We start from the raw sequence: 18,131 nt of genomic DNA on the forward strand, positions 1-18,131 counted from the left end.
ATTTCTATAGCCCAACTACACTTAGCACCTGTAGGCTGTAACACAGCCAGGAATCAAATCGAGGACCTCCGACACCCAAGATAACCGCTATACACATACCTACTAGACTTTGCTAACAGCTGCTGCTAATTTAAAAAAAAACCAGTCATATCATGAGCGAGCTACACAAAAAATCAAGCATTGACAACCGTTACAATTTACTAGCGAAAATGATAAGAGTATACCAGAGTGCGACAAAAACTGCTAGTATCCACTATCCTACATAACTGTATATTTGCACTAAGTTGTAACCCGACAGACCGGTTTTGTGACGTAACACATACCTGCGTTTGATCGATATTACTCGAGCCGCTTCAAGTATATATATTTAAGACGATATTGATATACATATTTAATATTAAATAAATACGAATGGGGTTGAGGATGAGTTTATTTGTTTATTGATCGCGATAAATCGTTTAATCTGTATTAGACTAGATAACTTTACAATGAAACTACAATCAACAAAAATCTCAATCGATTTCACAGAAAAAAGTATGTTGATTGATCGATAAAATTGTTATAATTGGCTTATCTAGTCTCTTTATTAAATATAGATTCCTGCAATCGATAAATATCACACAGTTTATCGTTTTATTTTTATTTTTTACATTCTAGAGATTCTAAGAAAAATTTAAACACTAAAAGCTGACTAGACCATTTTTACCATAAATTAGCCTAGCCTTCGACACATGACCCGCTACCGGAAGCTGTTATAAAAATGAATAATTAAAATTTACGAAAGCGACTACATTTCATAACACTCAAGTGATTACGAATTACTGTAATTTATCTACATTTAAGGATTACACGACAGGTGAGGTATTCCAACGCACGTGCACTTAATACTGATAACCATTAATTAAATTGGCAAATACACTGATGATCTAAACATGATAATTAGCTATTTGTCGTTTCAAAATTTAATGAATTTGCATATTTTCATGCCTACGTGTATATATTTAATTATTTATTTTATTGCAGTTAGACGCTTCATATGGACCAATGAAAAGATATTATTTTTTATTATAAAGTAGCTTCAATAGCTTGTATATTTTTATAATTTCTCTGCTTCATTGTAAATATACCATCTTACACAAAAACCCACCTCTAATAAAATATAACCTTAAAATATAAAATTGGAACAGTACTTCCAGCGTCTTTATTATGCAGACAATATCAACATATTCCATCAAGACAGCACATCATACGGTATATAAATAAAACCAATGTAGACCGAGCAATTCAATGTCGTGTAACGTATGTCATAGACGGTAATATCTGCGCGGGCGCGTAAATAATCTCGACTTGGCTGCGCGCCAAGTGGTCTATTATGACGTCGCACTATCATTTTGTCATCTGTGGCTGTGGCCCGGCGTTCGCGACAAAAATTATTTTTCTAATAACGATCAATAAACTAATTTCGAATTATGTTTGATCCAATTCGGAAACAAAAAAAGAAAAAACACGTTACTTACGTGTTTTTTCTATCGTTGATTCTGGATATTATTTTTTATCGTTGATTCTGGATATTATCTATCCTTTTAAAATGGGTCAAAATCGAGACTACCGGAGTCAAATAGACACAAAAATACATGTGAATCTAATAAAAGTGAGGTAAAAATTCAAGAGTGATTCTATCAATTCTACATACTATCTAGCATCCCGCCATAAATTCGATTACAGTCATCAAAACTAAAGCACACATCAACAACTGTACGTATATCGATCTCTAATACCAGATATACCTATATCTCATACAAGGCTCATTTTAACGACTCACAAACGCAACGCACACGAGCAATGAATGGCGAGATCAATAGTTAGCAGTTAGCACAATACTAACAAACAGACTAACGGCGACGCAAATACGATGAAAGCGGATTTGTTCAGGTCGCCGTTAATGATTACGAGTTACGACTCAAATCGCAATGCATAAACAATACATGGAATATTACAAAGTTTTGTTCAACGTCTCTCGTCACTCTGGTTATTTACTCCAGAACATAATAATGATTGGAATTAAATTGACGAATTAGGTATATTTACAGATATTATAAATTGATGAAGTATACTTCACATGTAATATGTGGGTATGTACATATTACATGGACAGGAAGACCCTCTATATTTCATTATCAAGTAAAGTTTCAAACTCAAACTCAAAGTCTAACATTTATTTATTCAATTAGACTTCTTTGAGAAGCACTTTTGAAACGTCAATATATATTTTTAACATTTAGGTACCACCGATTCGGAAAGCAGTATCAGTTGACAATTAATAGTATCGGCGGACCATATTGGATTTTACACGACAATATGAAACTACTTTTGCAAAGATGAGAAAACTTTTTCATTGGAGTGGGTTAGTATTCCTGTTCACCCTTATTCTATTTTTTATTATTTATGTATCCACATAGACGCTCTGTAACTAGTCTTTTAGTATTCCTGTTCACCCTTATTCTATTTTTTATTATTTATGTTTCCACATAGACGCTCGGTAACTAGTCTTTTTATAGTTGGATAAAAGTCCTGAAATCTACCATTAACCAAAACAATTGACCATACATTCTTTAGATTATGCATTAGTGCCTATTCGTCCAGAATAATTTCCAAAATGAACAGTAATTCTCAAAGCTACTCATATATGTGTAACGTTATTAATAAAAATAGCAGTATTACCTAGCTTAGCTACCTATTTCACACCACAGTTGCATAGAGGTCACAGGGGATCGGTTTGCAGGTCAGAAGACGGCACAACACCTATTGTACTTACGTACGAGTGACTTCAATCAATATCGCCGCTTGTGGTTTTGCACTTATAATTTTCTATGTAAATAATCACATTGGTAGATAGAGACGTGGTTTGAAAACTAATTTATAGATGATGTTATACGTATTTCACTATTTAAGCAGTCTTAGTTTTTAACAAAAATTTATTTTATCATAGTTCATTTAAATGAAACTGCAAGCTTTGCTGTTAGATCGTTAAAAATGTTATAATAAGGTAATATAGGTTTGATGTCAAATTGACGAATTTTCTTCGAAAAAAGTCACAAGCGCATCAAATTATATCTCTTCCTTCATGAAACACTTACCATGTGAAATGAATATAACGTCAGTAATTTTGGTTAAAAGGTGCTAATGAAACTTTATTACAAGTACTATAAACTTAATAGTTGTTATGCATACCAGAAAGGTCTTTATTATTATTGCATACGCCTGGAATGCGCTGCCAATTATAGTTTATACCTTAACAATTACAGTTTGCAAATATATGGCATAATAACTAAATTTATATGTTACACATACTTTTTCTATATTCAATTGACAATTATATTTATGAAATATGATGCATGGTCAGAATCGGACATGGTATGTTGTACATATTTTATGTTTCAATACCTTCATGTTAAAAACAAACTATATGATACATGATTGTGCATTTTTTTCCAATGACAATTTCCTGATACATAATTTCTCTCACAATCAGTATGACTAACCGTTTTGGTTTATTGTTACGGACTATGTTATATTGAGTCTACATTTCATGTCTATGTTCATTATTTGTTAAAGTTATAGTTGTTAGAAAATACAATACTTATTTTTAAGCCAATTGATTGAAGGAACCCTTTTTTTCTGGCATACAGACACCATAAAAGCAGTCAATGCTATCTTTAGAGTCTGCGCTAATCTAATATGTAATTGTGATTGTACTGTTTAAATAAGTGAAATGTTATTTTTTTTATTGATTCACTTAATTTTATATAATAATAATAATAATAAAGCCTTTATTTCCGAAAAAGTTGACATATATAAACATACAATTTAGAGATTACTTAACACTTAAAAACAAATTTCACTATAAAATATCTCTAATTTCGGTATGCCTTACGGCAAAGGCCTCCTCCAACTCTTTCCATTGTACCCTGTCTGCTGCCACCCTTGTCCAAAAGGGCCCTGCGGTCGTTTTTAATTCGTCCTCCCATCTCCTAGCTTTGCGACCCCGGCTCCTTACTCCATCCCTAGGGTACCAGACAGTAACCTGTTTGCTCCATTTTTCTTTTTTGCAGCGGAGCATATGTCCAGTCCATCTCCATTTTAGTTGGTCGATGTTTTTAAGGATGTCTGTTAATTTTGTTTTATGTCTGATGTCTGTACTCCTAACTTTGTCTTTTAGTTTCAGACCCAGCATGCTCCTTTCCATACCTCTTTGACAACTTGCTAGTTTATCCCTATGGCGTTTAGTTAGAGCCCAGGTTTCGCAGCCGTATGTTATACAGGGTAGGATGCAGGTATCAAACGTTTTCTTCTTGATCTTAATTCCCAGAGTCTTGCTTTTCATGATTTCTTTCATGGCCCAGTATTTCTTCCATCCTGTTGCAATTCTTTTATCTATTTCTTTGGACATTTGATCATTAGGTGATATAATCTGGCCGAGATACACATATTCCTCTACATATTCAAGTTTTTGTCCATTGATGGTTATGTCTATGGGTGATGAATTCGTCATTACTTTAGTTTTACTAGAGTTCATTTCTAGACCCACTTCCCTGCTTCTGTCTGCTAAAGTTTGTATCATGGATTCCAGTAGTAGCGGGTCTTCTTCTAATAACACCAAGTCATCAGCAAATCTGAGATTATTCAATCTTGATCCATTTATGTTAAGTCCCACATGCTCCCATTCTAGTTTCCTGAACATTTGTTCTAGCACTGCTGTAAACAGCTTTGGTGAGAGTGGATCACCCTGTCTGACACCCCTTTCAATTGGAAAAACATCTCCCATTGATTCCAGTCGGACACTAGCTTTACTTTCCTTATATATGTTTTTGATAATGTCTATGTATAAATTTGGAATTCCCTCCCCTTTCACTTAATTTTAACAATGTATTTATTACCTATGCAAATAACTTATCTAACATGTATATTGTATACCCTGCCAGACAAGACAATTTTATTTTTCTTTATCACACTATTAAAACTTCAATAAAAAACACTCAATTATTCAAACATAACACTGTCTAAGATAACAGGCAGTTAGAAATAATCGTCAAATTAATTTCATCTCATTAGTTCACTACGCTTCACGCACACATGGTCACACGGTGCGCGCGTGTGTGTATGCAGGGCGCTGGGCGACGCTATGGCGGTTTCTGTTCCAATGATTATCTGGGGCTTTGGATGGATATTTTCTCTTGTGTTATTAATTAAATCATCTAAATGTCCATCGCCATATAAGTACATGTTATATTATGGATATGAAATTAAATCTCTTCTCTATTTTACTCCACTGCACAAAGTATATTTTATTTAGTGTTTAAGTAATGAGGGTTTCTTTATTTTATCGCATCTTAAATTCTAGTAAATTTTGGATAAATATTGTCCATTGAGCTATCTATAAATTACGCTACTCTTATTTTATCTAATTTAATTCTTTAATGTACTACCATTCATTAAAACCTTTAAAATCATAATATAACCCAGACCCCAGTAAGTCTTTTATGTAAAATTTTATTATATTAATATCTAAGTAATGTATGTGCAAAACTTTTACTTTTCATCTATCTTCAATCTAAATGGCTCTAAATATAGTCTCATTTTAATATTATACATTTATACTGATTAAATGTTTGAAATTTCTTAGTTAAATTATTTTTTTAGCAGTCAGTCAGTCTCTGTGTGATGAAATAATAATACTGATGACAAGATTGGCACTGTATTATCTTATCACTAAATTGACAACAACAGATACTATTTTATAAAAAGTGCATGCACAAGTGTTTTCTTTCTCACAATAACCAGATGATATATTGCAGCTTGCTTTCTTTAAAAAGAGAAACATTTAACAAGTTGGCTTTTTCTTTTGAAGATCTTTTATTTAACTTGCAATGTAAGTATGTTCGGCTGAATCCTTGTAACTCAATTTTGAACCAAATCTTAAACCTTTTGAGATGTAATTTTTTTGGATCTAGGTTCAAAACCTGGATTTCTATTTTATAATACTCATATCATACTTAATATGATCAAGCCAAGCAGTTTTATCGAAAAACAAAAGTAGTACATGTCAAGATTATGTGAACAGAAATGGAATATAGATCAAATCATTATGAGGCAAGTTATATTTTCAAACACCCTTGTCCGCTCACACATTATTATCTACGCCTAGGTGAATATAGACCATGAATATCATATAAAATAATGTCCAACTCTTGAAATAAACACAAGCAAGACAATATAAGTCATGCAATTGTAAATACAATACAAGGCCACCTCTCGTCACCTGTTACCAAACATACATAAACATTGCTTATGTAATAAATTGAGATATATTATAAATTTTAATATGTTTTCTATTTAGCTTTATTTTGACACTATATGAGTGGCTTATGTTTTCACTATGCTTATTCCTTCATCTAGATTCTAGAATAATATGCCATTTAGAAATTACAGACTTTTTAAGGGAATTCTCCCCACACTCACTGTAAAGTGTTCGAAACGTCAGGAAAATAATATTATGAATAAATCGCATTTAAAATCCGTTAAAAAATCTTTAATTTCTAAATCACTACATAGTATAAAACAAAGTCGCTTTCCCTGTCCCTATGTCCCTATGTCCCTTTGTACGCTTAAATCTTTGAAACTACGCAACGGATTTTGATGCGGTTTTTTTTAATAGATAGAGTGATTCAAGAGGAAGGTTTATATGTATAATAACATCCATTAAATAGTAGAGAAGTACTGTTATTTTTGAGTTTTCTGATGTGATGTCGTAAAAAATTACATTTTTTCCGCTTAAATTGCAAACGCAGGCTGAACCCTACGAGTTTTATCAAAATAATGTACTAAGTATTATACACATTGAAAAGGTCTATAGAAAAGTTCGCGATGGTATATGTCTATCTCTTATGGATAACCCACAATAACTTTTTTTTGTCATTTACTTTTTACGACAAATATTGGCTAATTTTCGATGCGATTTTAACCAATACAGCATTAATCCTTAACCAATTAAATACCTTGAATACATTGTTTATTTAATATATATCTATATGGCCCTTTACACCGTATGATTTAAGTGAATATTTTCGAAGATATAACAGATTTAAAAATTGCGGGACGTAGCATTTGCGGCGGTACCGGCCGGCCGCCCGGCTATCTATTTTATACCCGTGCGAAGCCGGAGCGGGCCGCTATGTTTTTACTTTTTATATACAACGTTCACAGTTTTTCTGTAGTGTATTTAGTATCAGCATTGCACCCGTGCGAAGCCGGGGCGGGTCGCTAGTGTATAATACTTGCGTAAAATCAAACACTACAAAATACTAATATGCCATCTGATATAATTTCATGTAAAACTAATATAGATTAAATTAAAGGTGCTATAAACTTTTGTAGCATCAATAGCAGTGGTAAAATTAAAAATTAATACTGACGAGATTTCTATGTTATTTTTCAAGTCAAGCTAGGTGATTCAAAGTATTTTTCTTGCACCAACATTGAAACGAGAGATCAAACTGCTGCAGAATAAGCTGGGTTATATATTTGAAGGAAAAATTATTCCTCGCTATTACAATTAATAGAGTAATTGTCCATTTTTTCCTTTGTGCTTCAGAAAATATTAAAGAATGTAAAGATACTTGGAACATACTCAGAAATTCTTTTACATACAACTTGCTTATTGATACATTGATAATTGATCAAATAAATTCAGTGCAAATGATCTAGTATAAACCTCTTCACTAGGATGCAACATATCTCATTGAAATACATTGGTCCTTTCTTCACTTCTTTGTCAATCAAACAGCGATGACCTAATCTACTTCCAACCTTCGATAAGCGTCGTAAATTTAAATAAATTGGATGGTAAAATAGACTTTTGTCCCTCATGTCGCGCCTTTCGTCCCGTTACGTTCCTTACGTGCTAGTAAATAACAAATCGAAAAAATGATGTCAGAAACGCTGATACAAGGCGAACAACCTACGCGACTTATGTCATAGATATACTCGGGTTAGCTTATGAGCTGCATTCGACCTCCGACCTTCTTTATGAACCAAAAATTTCGTAATAGGTCATATCCAAAACAATAATAAGCGACACACTTTCTAGCTTCACTGAGGGGAGTGACACAACTCCTCGCAAGACTCGCCTCTCTCACTCGCGCTCGCGAACAAAACACCAAAATGTGAAACAACTGTCAAAACTTTTGAGTTTTGATTTATTGTTGCACGCGACAAGAAAGCAAACCTCTGCATTTAAACTTTTCAAAAGTTACAAATAAATGAAAGTAGTGTTACTAACCGTATCCAAGTAAACATAAATCCAAAAACGAAAGCAATACGATGTTCTCCGTGAAAACAAGGCACAAAACACACAAAACTTTATCTCCTTAGGGTGGTTAGCACAATGTTATCACTTCAATTCACAAAACATACACTTACAAACACACAAGGGACGATACAGCACTTGCACTAAGTTTTTTATTTACAATTATAAATGTTTTTAATACACATAATGCAAGGGACGTCTATCGCACTCCAACGAGTTTCAGCCATTTTGATTAGGGATGGCGATCTGAGATCGATTAATCGAAGAATCGATTTTTCGAGCAGAAAATATCGATTTTTTAAATCGATATGAAGTACTGTGTCGATTCACTGAATCGATATATCACCCTTGAAAATCGACATTCGATTTTTTCTGTTTTGGTATAAAGTATAAACCATACTTTTGTCGTTTAGTGAATACTGTTATTAGCATAATATAAGTATTTTCATGATTGATAATTGATTTTCATCAGATTTTCATGTAGTGTTTGTTGCGAAATAATAACTAATTGAGAGTAGGTATTAAGTAAATAAGTAAAGCGCTTCTTATTGCACGCCTCATAAGCGAAGCGTTGAGGTGGGTACTACTGTCACTTCGCGCAAAACATCTGATTTTTCAAACTTAAAATGTCTTTATTTATTACATTGCACTTGTAAGATAATACATACACACACATATTAAGAAAAAACACTATTTTTAACGTTCATGATATTTTTGATGTCATTTTTGTTATTTAAACTAGTTAAAAAACAGTTTAAAAAAGTTCTGTCTTGGACGTCCGTGTGTCTGTATGTGCGGATCCTTTTTCTTGTTAACACGATAGCGACCGAAATACTTTACTAATCGAGTCTTTTTTTTTTCTCTTACGCTTGAGTATGCTCAGGAATAGAACCCTTTCATTTTTCAGGGTCTGATTCGATGTGGTTTAATTGTTATTAAATAAACAAAAATAATAATTAATAAATATTTATTTAAAAAAAATTATAAGGCGTGCACTTTTGGATTTTCCAAATTATTTTTCACTTTGACGCTATTATTTTCAGTTTGTTCTGTTATTGTTTGATATCCTTATAGTTTGATACGGTAATAAAAATAATTGTTATTTTTGAATTCCCTGGTTTTATTGATAAGATATCGTTAATTGCAATATTAATCTAGTTTTTAGTAAAATTGATACAAATTTACATTGTAAATGCAAACTTGAAAAAAAGATCGATTTTTTAAGAATCGATTTTGTAGGCCTCGATTTTTTCGTGAATCGATTCATTAGACTACGATTCGAATCGATTTAAAAATCGATCTTTTTCGTAAAGAATCGCCATCCCTAATTTTGATTGCTGTCGTTGAAAACTTGAAAGAAAGAGACAAATATATTAATAAATAAAGTTAAGCAACGTATACACCGTCTGAGTTTGCAAATCTAAAGCAAGGAGTACACATTTTACATGTGAAACGTAAATTTCCTAAACAATGTGGCTAAAATTTAATTAGGTATTTTTTTAACATGCAATATTCCTATTAAATAGGAATAGAAACGTAGAGTGAGAATGAACCATAGAGGAGGCACTAAAATGACAAGGAATGCGTGAGAGAAATACACTTATGACTATAAAGCTAAGTGCAAGAGAGACAGAAACATTGTTTTTTGTTTCTCTCATGTTATGCGATTTCTTTTGTTGGGGACAAAGGCAGTTTGTCCCAAACAAGCGGCTACAGTCCATTGTTTTGCTAGTTTTCTGTTTTTTCTCGCTGTTAAGTGACTTCAAAGTTTAATAAACGTTGACAGTGATCTGTTTTAATCCGACTTTAAGTGAAAATATGGTGCGTTGTAGTGTGATTGGTTGTAAAAATCGGCCGGAACGAAGATTACCAAATATTACCTTTCACACGTAAGTAAACTTATTTGAAGTATATTGTTTTATAGAACTGGATATAGTTGATACATTTTCATTAACTCTAATGTGAAATTATCTACAAATATATAATATTTTCATCGAAATAGACGTAAACATTTTTTTGTGTTATCCGACTAAATTACGAAGTGTTCTTGTTGTTCAGGACGCCATTTGTTTTTACGTAGTTTCAAATTTATGGTATAATCATGTGATTAACATTAGGGATACCAGTACAGGGTAAAATTTTCCCCAAAATCGTGAAATGTTTTTTTAATATTAAATGTTAATGTTTGTGTAAAGTTTGTTACACGGTTCGGTTTTCCGGTTCAGCTTTCCTCATTTGCATTGGTTTAAGTATTTTTTTTTTCAATGTCGGTTTTTTTGTATATTCCAGGTTACGATGCACATCATAACGCTGAAGACTGCGAAGCTGGCCCTTCCACACGAGCTGCAGCTGCCACTGAAGGCAGCGAGGACCCTGCCCCGTCAGGAGAGGCGGTGTTGGAGTAAAATCCGGAAGGCCACCCCCCGCGCCTTCCTCACCGAGGTGCGGCGCGCCTTTATAAGAACGAACGAGCGGCGGAGTCGTCCATTTTCGTCTGCTACTCGCGCGCACATTATCGCGGACCCTTTGCCCATTTATTTCTACCGTCATTTTGCTGTTCATTTTCAAATAAATGTATTTCGTTTAATTTGCTTTTAATTTGAACTATTTCCAGTACGTTTTTATTAGACTACATTTACGGCTGTATCTTCTAATTGCGTTGACATAGAAATTTGATTTTATTACTGCTTAAAGGTATAATAGACCTAAGTTTTTGATGTGAATATCAATTATTGAATACCTACATTACATTTGCGTTCATGAGTAAAGGGGTTATAAGATTAATTTTTTTTTTTATATAATGTAATAAAAAATTCATGTTTTTCGTAATTATTCCCGTATCTGTTTTATAAGATATTATTCTGTCTTCTGATTCAAATTCAATTTGAATCTGAATCAGAAGAAATAGCAATTAAAACCGCATATTCTGAAACTAGCAACTACTTGCAAGGGAATCACAACCTACAAGGTACTCCCCACGTCCTATAGCACAGACAAAGAAAAAATTGCTACAAGCAACATTTAAAGATACAACATAATAAAACAATTAGGTTTGTTCGAAGCCCTCGGTGCGCGAGTCCGACTCGCACTTGACCTTTTTTGTCCTAATTTTACTGTATTTTCTATTATTATTTACCATTGATTGAAATGATATCTAAACTTTAGCCTTGTTTTTTTATAAAAAATATATGAACTGGGATATTTCGATATTTGTGGTTAATTGCGAGAAGTGTAAAAGCAAAAGTTGTAATAAATATTTTAAATACCTACAACTTTACCATTAAACTTTATTCCGCAGTTATAGTTTTTTTAATCCCGATCTCAGATCGATCGTAAATAACTTTTCCTCTAATTTTTGTTACCTATATTCTCTTCCGTTTGAAATTGATTTCATTGTTCTATAATATTACTTTTATGTTTCAAAAGTTAATAAAAAATCATGTTGAACAATATTACTTTGTTAATTTCAAAAGTTAATATTAAATTAGTGGTCCACTTAGGTCGTGCACATGGCCCAGGGGGGGGCATGGCCCATGACCCCCCCCCCCTGGATCCGCGCTTGTACCGGCCGGCCGCCCGGCTATATATTTTATACCCGTGCGAAGCCGGAGCGGGCCGCTATGTTTTTATATACAACGTTCACAGTTTTTCTGTAGTGTATTTACTATTTAGTATCAGCATTGCACCCGTGCGAAGCCGGGGCGGGTCGCTAGTTAAGTTAATAAATAACAAAATCTTTTCAAATCTGTCTTTTTCTTCATAAACCTATCTTACAAAAAAATACCCAAACATTTATAGATATTTTGCCAGTTTTTCGGATAAAAAGTTTTTGTAATAGTTGGCAACATTGACGTAAGGATTCGCCATCTCGTTCGGGTATACGCCGATGTCGTCTCTAGTACATTCTCCCTCTACGAATAGAAAACATATAAATTAAAATGTTTCTGTTCCAAAAATATAACGACCCACAGTCCCATGGGATTCAAAATGACGCAAAAAGTCACTTTCAATCAAAATGAAAAGTGCATCCAAAAATTTATCCAAGTTATTTTACAGTTGAAATGTGTTCAAAATACATTTATTTGATTATATTTGTTATTATAACGGTAAGTTTTTCAATCGATGGAATAATGTTATACTGTGGTTCATATTGCGAACAATATTATGATAAAATATTGTCATTTTATTTTATTTTAGATAAACAACGACACTAGCAATGGTGATTTTGTTTCACAAAACACACTATTCAATATGACTAAAGGTATTCTATAATTTATATTTATATTGCAGATAATCTATAATAAGTTACCTATATTTTCTTTACTAGGTTTTTAAACCCCGGTGATTTTCGGGATAAAATCTATCCAATGTGTTAATCCAAGTTACCCTTTATATGTGTGCCAAATTTCATGAACATCGGTCCAGCAGTTTTTGCGTGAAGTAGGCTATCTTCAAATAAACAAACACTCAAACTTTCGAATTTATTATATATTTCTTTTTTCTATATCCATTACTTATCAGTTAATTTACGCCACTTATTACGCAACAATATTAACTTCACCTTAATTAATAATAACTTAGTTAAATATATTATTTGTTCCAGAATATCCAATAGACATATTTCAAGCTGTAAATGATGCTGGACATGTTTTTAGCAACGTTATCGGAAAAATGATAGCGAATAAACGTCTAGTAGGATTAGATTTTTAAAGAAATTACTGTACATTTTAACAGTATGAATTAAAAAGTTATACGCAAATAGGTATAATTATGAATTTAATTTTGTCACATAGGTACATATTATATTGAAAAGATTAAAAAAAAAAAAAAAAACGTTTTCTTTAGTTTATTTTTTGATGGATCATATGGTGGGTATGGCGATTTTTTTTATATTAAGTAACAAACATAACAAACAATAAGGATATTTTCATGTGTAACATTGAATGAATTTCTGCTTCTAAAAAGGGATAATATGATAAAGGAGCATAATAGTATAAATTATTTGGACACAACGCACAGATATAAAAATATTACACAACGGTTACACCTGTGATTGGACCTGTATTAATTATTATATATGGTACTACTCTTTGGGTTGGACCACAGGTTGGACACCAATATAATATACAGAGTGTCCCAAAAAGTAGTGATATACTGAAGCTGGGAGATAGAGAACCTAGAGGGCTATCCGAATCACTCCCATGTATGTTATTCGATTTTTCGTAATTTCGGGGTTATGACGTTTTTTTTTCAATTATTCAACTATCGCCGGGTATGATGAGATTTTTATTTATGGTGACGTGAATTATTGCGCTAGATGCTTGATTATTTTTTTTGTGTGCTAAGCTGATAGATAGGCCAATTCAGGATGATAACATTAACTATCGTTAGAGCTTTGAATCTAATAAAAAAAAAGAATTAAATGCCAAGAAATATAAAATTACCCAGTATATTCACAACTTCAAGGGCCCGTAAAAAAATAAATTCACATAAAAAAATTACCGTTTGGCTTTACTTGCTCTATCTATCAGGTAGCTACCTGAAAATTTCATTTTATTATTCATAAGGCTTCAATCGAAAAAAATTTATAATGACCCTCCTGTTGCTCAATGCAAGTGCGACATCGCCAGAAAAAGTTGTCTTTTAAATGTCTGAATGTGCTTCTATTATTTTAAATGGTTTCTTCTGGTTCTCTCAATTTCCTGGTTAATTCGTCCAAATTGTGGCATTCAGTTTATCACTACTTTTTGGGACACCCTGTTTTTGGTATTTACATAAATCTTGAATGACATAAGAATTTTTATATTTTTAATCTGTCCGTGATAGAATCATGGAGATCATGGGTAGAAAATCTGACATTTTGAAAATTTCTTGACGATTTCCTATTTTTGACATATAGGTTAAAACTTACAAATTGGAAAAAATAAATTAATTGCTTAATAATAAATTTTATTCATCAAATTAAAATATTTTAATTATTAAGTTAAGACATAACATCTTGATCTTTATTCATATACTATTGTTTTGATATGTTAATACCAGATGCCGCCAATTCTTAATGGCGCTGCCATCTTAAAACTTTCATTCGTCTAAAACTCTAAAATTGTTGAACGAAATTTTGTGGAAGCGCGCGCAAATTTTGATTAATTTATTTTCACAATATGCCTTACTTTTCAAGTGTAAATATTAGTGTAATTGTGTCTAACATATTAAATGAGAATAGATTTAGTCATTGTAGGTTATGTCTGAGGGGAATAGAAGAAAATTACGTTCGACTAAGCGACCCTATTTCTGTAAATCCTAATGGTGGTGATTTCCAACCACTTTACAAGCTTCTCAGTAAACAATTGGGTAAAGAGGTGAGTTATAAATATTTTCTCGTAATAGTTACCTTATTTTTACACATATCATTTTTTTGTCAAATTGCAAATAATATAATGAAACTGATCACATATTTACATTCATACTCGTTACAGTTTTCTGAGGAGATTGCTGGAATAGATGCTCTATGTATTGATTGTGTGGAAAGTGTACAGTCAATGATGCACTTTATTCATAGATGTCAACAGACCACAGAAATTTTAAGCAAAGTATTTGAAAATATTTCTAAGGCTTTTAAGAAGGACACTCATGCTTGTGCTGGAGATAAAAATATCTTTATTAATGTAGAGGAAACCGAAGTAGACTTGTTATTCATGAGTAAGCCAATACGTAAGAAGAAATTTACAAATAAAAACAAACATTTTGAATGTCTGGAATGTCTTAAATTATTTGAAACATTTGATTCGCTCAACCAGCATAATATATCATTCCATGGTTCGGTAACATGTGGTAAATGTAACAAAACATTTGCAACAAACATAGACTTGAGTTTGCACGATAGTCGTGAGCACCGTTACAAATGTCCAGAATGCTCACACTATCAGGGCACAAAGGAAGGTCTCAAAAAGCACGAGGAAGAGTATCACAAATGTCATGTGTGCACAGATTGTGGGAAGTCTTGTAAAGGCTTGGAGAGGCTCCGCGCTCATGAAGAAAGGCACAGAATAAAGCACTCCTGTCCCAAATGTGGAAAGTCGTACACAACAAAGGATTTCTATGATCGTCATGTTAAATTATGTCTTAACAATTTATTGGAGCCGCATCCAAGTAGGAGTTCTATGGACAAAACATACATATGTGAAAAGTGTGATAAGGCATACAGTACTCAGGGGGGTTTACGCGTACACAACAGATTTGCTCATGGCAATGCTAAGCCACATGAATGTCCTGAATGTGGCAAGAAATTCACAGCACCAAGCTATTTAAGGGTTCATATGATTAAACATACTGGTGAAAAGAATTTTAAATGCAATATTTGCAATAACAGATTTGTTTCAAAGGAGGCGCTGTTGTATCATACAAGGCGTCATACAGGGGAAAAGCCCTACAGCTGCAAGCTTTGCAGTGAGAGGTTTGTCAATGCATCGGCTCGTGCTGAACACATCAAGTTCAAACATGTTGGACCAACGCTAATGTGTGAAATATGCTCAAGGAAATTTGTGACCAGTCACTTTCTCAAACAGCATATAAGTAGACACCATGATCCATCGAGCAAGCTGTACTATGGCAGGAGCATTATACCACCAAATTTACCATTGGAACAGAACATGCGAAAATTTGTTGTAAAACCTGAAGACTGAATATGGAATTTAAATATTTTAAGTCCTGCCTTAATACTTAGTAATATTTGTTGGTAATGATTAACTTTAAAGCTGTTTAATTGTAAATAATATACATGTATAATGATATAATGAAATAAAACTACACTGATATTTTGATTTCTTTACTGAATATCATTTGTTGGAAATAAAACTATACTGATATTTTTTGCACTAGATATAATTTACTGTATAAATTCCAATATTATGTTTCAATGATAAAATAACATATTTTCTAATGTAGACCAGTTGCAGTAGTTAAAAGAGGGATTGCATAACACACAGGAATGTACACTAATAAGAACTATATTATTAATAGTAGATACAAATGCATAATATTACTCTTCATCATTAGCAACATAAAGCTTGCTATGTGGATTTGAATGTCTCTGAACATGTTTGCGTAACTGAAATCCTGTGAAAAACTTTGTATTGCATATATGGCATTCTTCAGTGGGCCCAAAGTGTTTTCTTTTCTTATGTGCCATTCTTCTTGAAGCTGACAGGAAGCTCTGACCGCATAGATCACAAGGGTAAGGTGTTTCTCCAGTGTGCAATCTTGTGTGGTATACTAACGCTGGTTTTGACACGAATTTACCTCCGCAAGTGTGGCATTGGAAATTCTTTTCTTTAGTATGCTTTAATGCGTGACTTTTAAGCTTACTCAACGCATCAAATTTCTTGTTACACCATTCACAAGTCAGCACCTCACCAAAGTCGTGATCAGTTGCTATGTGAGTCCTGAGTGTACTCTTATGTGAATAAACCTTGTTACATATATCACATATAAATTGTAGCTGATTATCTTTGTTACAAGTTTTTATATGTCGCTTATATGTTTGTCTATTTCTGAATTTCTTTTGACACATCTCACATTCCAGGAGGCTATGGTTATTCAAATGGGTCCTCAGTTCTTTTCTTGATTTGAATTTAAAAAGGCATATATTACATGAAACTTCAACATGATAGAATCGCAAATGTAATTTTAGTTGTCTTTGTGTGCTGAATTTCTCAGTGCAATAGCTGCATTTTAACAATTTTGGATTATGAATCCGTTCCTTGTGTTCCTTCAATAGAAAGGCATTTGAAAACTTCTTTGGACATTGTGTACAAGGATGGGATAACCTGTTATGTTCCTTCATATGTTTCATCAGTAGTATTAGGTTGCTAAAAGTTTCATTACAGAATGAACAAGCCACATTTAATGTTGTTTCTTTTTTCTTTAATGATCTATGCCTATTTACGATACCCCTGAATTTGATTAATGCCTCTCTCTTTGTCTTCTTTACACATTGTGAGCGACTTTGAAACAGAATATTTTCTGATTTGTTTATGACTAGAAATATACTTTGAACATCCTGCTTTTGGTTACTAGATGTATCTAGATTATCATTGACAATATTTAGAATTTCGCTCCATCTTTCTGTTGAGTATTGGTAAAGTTTAAAAAATACATAACTCTTAACAGTTGTTATTGCACAGTTTTCACATAGCATCTGAGGTAGCAAAGTTTCTGACGACACCTTTAACAAATAATTAAGAATTATTAACTAGATGTTCACTGTTTTTTTTTAAGTATATAATTTGTATACGTAGTATATAATTATTAGTCTGTGTTTATAATTTTAAATAATTACATTAAGCAAAGACTATGAAGTAATAACTTCAATTAAAGTTAAAATTAGGTTTTCATCCAATAATATACTTACTCCTAAATCTGAAAACATTTTTGAATATGTAATATTTTCTTCACCGTAAGTTGTTGATAGCGTGATATTATTATCAAAGGGTATCATTTTCGTTTCTGTCGATGCAAAACATAACCTACATATTTGACTGACATTGCCGCATAAAAAATTAAGAGCCAGTGAGTTAATTTCATCATACGTTAACATGGTTCGCCAATATTCTCAAAATTATAGAGTGAAGGCAATATTTTAAATGTGATTTTAATTATATTAAAGTTTGTTGTTTTCTTGTTAAATGTCAAGGTTAGCGCTAGGGGGTCATGTCAAATTATAGTTGACATGTGTCAGTGACATTCCACAGATTACCACAACTATGTC

At 32.6% G+C, this 18,131-nt stretch overlaps 3 protein-coding genes and 1 long non-coding RNA gene across 4 annotated transcripts in view; 2 read left to right on the top strand and 2 right to left on the bottom strand.

Moving 5' to 3' along the window:
* Positions 1–8,593, bottom strand: part of RhoGEF2 (Rho guanine nucleotide exchange factor 2) — a 184,491-nt gene extending 175,898 nt beyond the window's left edge. Inside the window, exon 1 of the mRNA XM_090117129.1 lies at positions 8,339–8,593. The gene's annotated coding sequence lies outside the window, so the exon portion shown is untranslated. The remainder of the gene's footprint in view (positions 1–8,338) is intronic.
* Positions 8,594–12,341: 3,748 nt separating this feature from the next.
* On the top strand, positions 12,342–13,172 carry LOC149896708 (uncharacterized). Its single transcript, XR_016458268.1, has 3 exons — positions 12,342–12,471; positions 12,563–12,626; positions 12,969–13,172. It is a non-coding gene; the product is annotated as an uncharacterized LOC149896708 (long non-coding RNA).
* A 1,061-nt stretch (positions 13,173–14,233) lies between these two features.
* On the top strand, positions 14,234–16,189 carry LOC149896709 (uncharacterized). The gene is made up of 2 exons (XM_090117263.1): positions 14,234–14,724; positions 14,842–16,189. The coding sequence occupies exons 1-2, from the start codon at positions 14,527–14,529 to the stop codon at positions 16,045–16,047; spliced, it is 1,404 nt and encodes a 467-aa protein (XP_089973389.1). The 5' UTR covers positions 14,234–14,526; the 3' UTR covers positions 16,048–16,189.
* Positions 16,190–16,223: 34 nt separating this feature from the next.
* Positions 16,224–18,056, bottom strand: LOC149896710 (uncharacterized). The gene is made up of 2 exons (XM_090117264.1): positions 17,775–18,056; positions 16,224–17,588 (listed from the first exon to the last, which is right to left on the bottom strand). Exons 1-2 carry the CDS (start codon positions 17,958–17,960, stop codon positions 16,404–16,406), a joined length of 1,371 nt encoding a protein of 456 aa, XP_089973390.1. The 5' UTR covers positions 17,961–18,056; the 3' UTR covers positions 16,224–16,403.
* Positions 18,057–18,131: the final 75 nt, after the last annotated feature.

The sequence above is a fragment of the Colias eurytheme genome, chromosome 27 (genome assembly GCF_061535395.1).
Source record: "Colias eurytheme isolate Ceu_HAF_F1 chromosome 27, ilColEury1 Martin Lab GWU primary, whole genome shotgun sequence".
Taxonomy (NCBI): domain Eukaryota; kingdom Metazoa; phylum Arthropoda; class Insecta; order Lepidoptera; family Pieridae; genus Colias; species Colias eurytheme.